The sequence below is a fragment of the Rhineura floridana genome, chromosome 3 (assembly GCF_030035675.1).
Source record: "Rhineura floridana isolate rRhiFlo1 chromosome 3, rRhiFlo1.hap2, whole genome shotgun sequence".
NCBI classification, from domain to species: Eukaryota; Metazoa; Chordata; class Lepidosauria; order Squamata; family Rhineuridae; genus Rhineura; species Rhineura floridana.
The window spans coordinates 14,166,004-14,173,233 of NC_084482.1; the positions used below are offsets into that span (position 1 = coordinate 14,166,004).

The following is a 7,230-nucleotide window of genomic DNA, read 5'->3' on the forward strand; positions in this document are numbered from 1 at the left end:
AATGTGTAATCAATGGGATACATACTGTACTTGGAACTGGGGTGGGGAACCTGCTAGCCCTTCAGATTCTGCTGGCCTCCAACTCCCACCATCCCTGACCATTGGTCATTCTAGCTGGGGCTGATGGGAGCTGAAGTCCAACAACAGCAGGAGGGCCACAGGCTGTCCCCACTCCTGCCCTAGAAGGAAACATTCATTAAGAAGACGAGCCTTTTAGTTGAAACAAGATTCACCACTTTTATTTGGACTGAAGAACCAATTCTATTTTCTTTACAAAAGGATAAAATATATACACTTTGTTACAAAAAGACCCCATGAAATAAACCCAACCAACCGTTATCACCTTCCTTGTCCCAGATGTTGTCTGTTAACAGGTTCCTTTTGAGTAAAATAGTTTCCTGAAATTCTAATCTGTTCATATAATCCCTCTACAAAAATGTGGGGTTCCTACTTTGTCACAGTTGTCTTGTCTCGAGGCTGACAACTATGGGCCTCACTATTGGGGCAGTGCGGTCAGCCAACAGTGAGGGGCAGCAAAGGAGGAATTTGGCCTGAGTGTTGCTAATGGCTGGCTACTGTTAGACTGCTTAAGAGCCCAAAATATTATGCTGGCATTTCTGGAAAAGAAAACAAAAACTGAATTGCATAGTCTTGGCCATTTATGGTTGCCCCTGCAGCCGATGGGGGAAATCTCATATATGTATATATATATATATATATATATATATATATATATATATATATATATATATATATATATATATATATATATATGTAGGCTGGAGCACACACCCCCGCAACAAAAGAGGGAAGGGGGAGAAGAATAAGTTAAATAAATAAGAGCTAATAAATAACCATGGAGCAAAGGCAACACAAAATGAATACACACAGAGAGAGAAATCTCCCAACTTTACACACACATTTATCCCCACAGTGCTAAACCACCAACCAAAAAATACTTTAAAGTCAACTTAATGAAAAAAGAAAAACAAAACCACAGGTCATTTAGCACATTTCACATTTCATGTGAAATGAAAAGAAAATAACTTAGATGAATCCAGATAAATAATAAATAACTTAAGACATTTTTTTTCCCTTGGCCGGCTGCATTCTAAAATATGGATCACGAAGGAGCACAATGGACAGCCTGTCTCTTTTTGTGGGTTGGCAGCTTCCTTTCAATCTGCTTGAGACATCAGTGCCCCAAGCAGGGATGTGAGAAATCCCCATGAGAAATTTTGTTTCCTTTTCAATCCCTCGTATGAGGAGATGTCATGAATTTTTCTTTGAATTGAGCTTTATAGACAAAATTGCTTCAACAAGCTAAGGGTGTGCAGATCTTCTCCAGAGAAATTGAGCTTAAAAACAAAACAAAGAATCAAAACTCTTTGGGCATCTCTCCAAATCCTTCAGGTGTTTTAGCTGAGGAGGAAACACCCCCCCCTTCAAATATTATCTTCACATTTTGTAGGAGGCAACATTGCAGTGGCGACTTTCAGTGTGAGGGACACCATGGTGTTCCAAGGTAGCTATCCAGAACAGCATTCACATATGTCGTGCACAGATAACAGTACTTACTGTAATTGACTCACAGATAACTTTGGTAACACACAAACAAAAAAAGAAAAATACCACTATTCATATTGCTTAGTAACAATTAATAACAGGAAAAAATTGGGGTAATGGTACCATTGAGGGGGGAAAAAGACCTTGGCCAAGACAGGCTTCCTCAAACTGGGGCCCTCCATATGTTGTTGAGTGACAACTCCCATCATTCCGGACCATTGGGCATACCAGACGGGGTTGATGGGAGTTGGGAGTCCAATGACTTCTTGAAGGCACCAGGGTGAGGAAGGGTTGCCAAGGCAGACTGCTTTGACTGGGTAGTCAGGATTCCCCATCCAGTCTCTGGACTAGCCCTTCTTGAGCTCCTTCACCCTGCCTTTCCAACAGGTAGTCAGACATATATTTTTGCTCTGACTTTGAATGCTAAAGCAGGATTCCTCCTGAGTCCCAAGGCAGGCTCCGTCTGATTTGCGACCTCCACTTGGTGTAAGTTAAAATAAATATAAATTCTGCAGTCGCTGATAACGACACATGGAATTTCACTGGAGAAACATTATCAATGGTATTTAAATTGCTAGACTAAAATGAATAGGAATTGTACCTGGGAGGCAGGGAGGAGGAATGTTGGCAACAGTATATCAGCATTCTAAATAATTAAGGGAGGCAACCCTACAAACTGGGTTGAGCCCTGGAACCCAAATTGCCCATGTATCATGCATTAGCTGGGACATGTAACAAAATATATGATAATTTGTTGGCTAGCTGGAGGGAAGAAATCCCTCAAATATGTATTGAGTTCCCACAGCCAGCGTTTAGATTTTGTGCACAAGCACCTGTGAGTGTTCACATTAAAGATGGCCGTCACTGGTAATGGGTTTTGTTTTTTTGTTTTGCTTTTGTGAAGTCTGTCAGTTTTTGATATTCCCATATTTGCCCTCGGATTCTTACGGATGTGTATGTCTTGATTGGTTATTGCAGGAAGAAAGGGTGGGACAAGGGAGCCAAGAACCAACTCCTTTCTGGGGCACAAGTGGAGCAGATTTAAAAAAAGGGGGGCGGTTCTTGCTTGACTGGAAAGATCCATCCATTGAGGTTTAGTTTGATTTTGTGAGAGAATGGCTACCTTGGATCTTGCAAAGGAGGATGAGGTGATGCAGCTGGTCTGGAGTGGAGAACTCTGGCATTCCATTTATTGCTACTATACAGATGTCCTGAGTTGAGGGCTAGCAATGCCACCTTATGCACACAGGGCAGGCATTGGGGGAGCTGGAGAAAAATCAGCACTGCATTCCCCTTGAAAGTGTATCAGCAATTTCTGGTCTACAGCATGTGGGACAATGGTTGCTCACTGTGTACCTGAGAAGACATTGTGCTTTAAGAGCATCCTCCCTATAAAATACATGGGTTGTTGCGAACTCTTATATGTGAATCCTCTTAGTGTATGAGAAGATGCTGGCTCATGAACTGCTGCTGGATGAAGCAATCACCTTGTACCTTTTCAGGTGTTTTGTTACTCTTTCTTTCTCCCCTCAGTTTTTTACCAAAGCCCCTTGGGAAGAAGCCACGACACTTCCCAACTGTACCATTGTTTAATCCTCCCAGAAGCTACTTGAGGTTTTCAGGGGGCTGAACATACGGCATTAAGGTTCAGAATCCAGTGAAGGGAGGATGCCCCCAAATGTAGGAAAGTGCCTAAAGGGTCTAAATCAGGCAAGGGAAACCTATGCCCCACCAGAAGTTGTTGGACTCCAACTCCCATCAGCCTCAGCCAGGATGGCCAATGGCCAGGGATGATGGGAGCTGTAGTCCAGCAACATATGGAGGTCGACAGAAGCCCCACCATTGGTCTGAACCAATCAAGGTAGTCTAGAGCAGGGTTTTCATGTGTGTGTGTGCGTGTATGCATGTGTGTGTGTCTTTTCAATCCTCTAAATATAATCCAGACAAAGGCTGTTTGGTTGGAAGAAGGGTAAGTTCTTCCTCTCCACCATGCCCTCAGGTTAGCCATGTTTCTTCACGGGAGAGGGCAGGAAGCAGGCAGAACCTTTCTGGGGTCTCCTTTCTGGGTATTGCTTTGTTCTTCCCGCTGGATGACTACTGGAAACTGCAGATGGGGAGAGTGCTTTTGTGCTCAGGTCCTGCTTGCAGGCTTCCCACAGGTTCATCTGGTCGGCCACTGTGAGAACAGGTTGCTGGACTAGATGGGCCATTGGCCTGATCCAGCAGGATCTACTTATGTTCTTATGACTGTATCTGAAAATGGGAGTCAATATACTTGGTGAACTTTGCCACTTCCTTTAGGGTTGACACTAAATTTTACCTACTACAAAAATCAAGGCCAGAATGGAGGTTCCTTCTGCAGTGAAACATCTGGAAGAATGCTCAAGGCAAGTTTAAAGTATTGTAACAAGCTTAATGTCATTTCTCCAGGGCAGAAAGGTGCGGGGGGGGAGAGAGAGAGGAGGGCAGTTTCACACATCTTTATTAGAGATGATACCAAGTTTTGCCCAAAGGGGAGGAAAACTGACATAGATTTGGAGTATCTTCCTCAGATGAATTTTATGCGGGAGAGTTCAGAATTTTGATAAACCAGCAAAATTTAACAGAGTTTTTCCATGCATCTGAGAGGATTCCTCACCAAATGAAAACCATGATCATGGAATACATTCTCTGATGGCTTATGGCAGTGGCCAATACTGGATACTTAAAGGGAATGTCCACTCTGAAATCAATAATAATAATAATAATAATAATAAACAACGTGCCGTTCACCATAGGTCTCAGGTAGATATTGCTGTATCCTCCCCTGCAATTTATTATTTAGAAGACAACAAATATATTATATCAAATAATGCTAGTGCTTACTTGGTGAAACTAGTATTTTCCTTCACTACCATGCAAATCTTGCCATGTCAAAGGCAAGGATGTGAACACAGCATATGAATATAAGAAGAGTTCTGCTGGATAAGAACAAGGGTCCATCTAGTCTAGTCCAGTCCACCAGCCAGCCAGATGCTTCCACAGGAAACCTATAAGCAGATCATAAGGCAATAGCATCCTGTAGTTCATTCGCAGTGTCTGGTCCCCAAGTGTATACTTTGGCAAATGGAAGTTCTATTTTCTTATCGTGGGTAACTTCATAGATGTTGACAGACCTATGCTCAATGAATTTGTTGAAAATAAAAATGGGGAACCTGTTGCCCTCCAAATGTTGCTGGACTGTAGCTTCCATCATCATTGGCCATGCTTGCTGGGGCTCATGGGAACTGCAGTCCGACAACATCTAGACAGCCACAGGTTCCCCATCCTCAATTTAGAGGTGGTGGGGAGGGAAGAAGAGTGATCAGGAAGATTAGGTTGCACAATGATGATAAGAGTTGATGTTTCCCAAGCGTTTGCATAAGTCCTAAATAACACATATAAGCCTTGCACTTGATTTCATAGCAATGCGTTCTACAGAATGCAGGTAGAAGCACTGAACATTCAGTTTAGGCCAATATGGTAAACTGAAGGGTGAAGAGAGATATTTAAAAAGAAGACCCAGCAGGTACTTTACCTCTGGTGTGAATCTTACTTCAGTTTGCATGGCAGAATTAACATTGTATTAAGCTGAGTCAGCACCTTTCCCCTCTCCTTATGTATTGGGTGGACTTTTATTTTTTGTATTTACATCCATTTATATATTATTTTTCACCTTTTTTTTAAAAAAAGGAAACATTTTTAAAGCACTTGCAGAGCTGTTTTGGGAACAGGGTGTGGAGATGTCTTGGTGATGGCACAGGTGATAGTCAATCAGCATCACCCACCTGCCAACTTTTGCTGCAAACTAATAGAGCCATTTTCCTCCCAGAGTTTGACCCTGGCAAGGAAAAACAAATGTTTGTACTGGATGTGATGAGGGTACTCAAAATATGCTCCATTGTCAAGTACAAATGCTATGCCTCTCTTCATCCTAAATGACATAACCATAGAGAAATAGCTGCTCTTTAGGAATGGGGACATGTCTAAAAGCCCATAAATTAGCACACTAAAATATATTTGGGCTCACAAGGATGTGGTATGACTGGCTTCCCCACCCCCCAACACACACACACAGGGCTTTCCATGAAAATAATCTGGTCCCTATCTTCATATAGCTGTGGAGCAGGTAAAATCCCTGTTTCACTGTAATAATTCTACAGATGTCACAGCATCTCTACAAAGGATCATATTCCTTTAATCCATGAGGGACTTCACCTTCTTGCATTATTCACTGAATATTGCATTAAGCTGGGCCCCAACCACATGATGAGGGTAGGAGTCATAGGTCATATCTATTGGGATGTCATACCTGGGCACTGCGGTTGAAAAATGGGAGCTGTGCCCATGAGCAGTGCCCAAGCTAACAGATGGATAGTGGGCCATGAAGTTGTATGATTTTTCCAGGTCTGGAGACCCATCTTGCTTTAGGGAAAAATTCCCACTGATGCTCAGAGGGGGTGTCAAGGGACCCTCATATGGTGGAGAGGTGCAGTTTTCATGATGGATGCTAAAGGATGGATCCACAAGACTTTTGAATATGGGAGGCTTCAAGTGTACAAGGTGAGCCTCCATGTTTCCATATGGTGGACTGGGTAACCCTGGAGACTGGTAAGAAAAACTGTGGCTGGACACAGCTGAGTCAGAGGCAGAGGCTTTCTCTTCATCTTTCTCTAAGAACAGGGACTGAGGTCCTAGCTGTAAACAGCCAGCAACCAGGTTGCTGGTTGGTTGGGACAAACCTTTACAGAGCATCTCAACAAAACCTTTCCCTTCCGGAGTCTGCCCACTTTCCAGGACCTCTGACAAAGCCCATATATAGTTCCTGGCTAGTCTGAGTGTCTCAATTTTGGACAACTTTTGAGTTTTAGAGTAGCAAGGCATCACCCGCCTAAGGTTATCCAGAGCATCATTCAGCCCATGCATCCGTGTTCGCTCCCGAGCATTAGCCTTCACCCGTCGGGCCCTGAACCGCTCCAGTCTTGCCTTGGTCATCTTCTTCTTCTTTGGGCCCCTTCTCTTTGGCTTCCCACCATCTTCTTCCTCTTCTTCCTCCTCGATACTGTCGTGCTCCTCGTTAAGGCCAGCAAGTAGCCCATAGGAAGCTTGTCTGCCATCTTCTTCCTTCATCTCATCTTGGGAGCTGAGGGCTTCCTGTATCCACGGCTGAGAAGATATGAGCTCGGCCATCTCTTTGGGTTTGGTGTAGAGTTTGGTCATTCCTTGACCCTGCAAACAACAGCATCCACAAATCCAGTTAAATTCAGGGATGACCAGGTCCAGAAGATGTCTTTTATGATTTTGAATGAAGAGCTATAATATGGGAAATTAAGTATAAACCCCAATTTTTTTTAGCCTGTAGGTTGTGCCCAATGCTGGTCATACTCAAAGCAGACCCAATGAAATTAATTAATGGACAGGACTAACTTAGATCAATTTTTTTAATGGGTCTACTTTGAGTAAAACCTAGTTGAATACAACCCAGCATATGCAGCATATTGTACAGTTTACCTCTGATTTTTTTCCTAATCCTTTTATAGTTTTTATTTAGAAGCAGACTGGGAACCTGTGGCCCTCCAGACATTGTCATATTCCCATCAGCCCCAGTAAACATGGCCTATGGTCAGGGCTGATTGGAGTTGTAGT

The 7,230-nt window shown here is 43.1% G+C and overlaps 1 protein-coding gene across 1 annotated transcript; it reads right to left on the reverse strand.

Moving 5' to 3' along the window:
• Nucleotides 1-5,811: 5,811 nt before the first annotated feature.
• On the reverse strand, nt 5,812-6,804 carry NEUROD4 (neuronal differentiation 4). Its single transcript, XM_061621703.1, has one exon. The coding sequence runs from the start codon at nt 6,802-6,804 to the stop codon at nt 5,812-5,814; it is 993 nt and encodes a 330-aa protein (XP_061477687.1).
• Between the last annotated feature and the right edge of the window lie 426 nt (nt 6,805-7,230).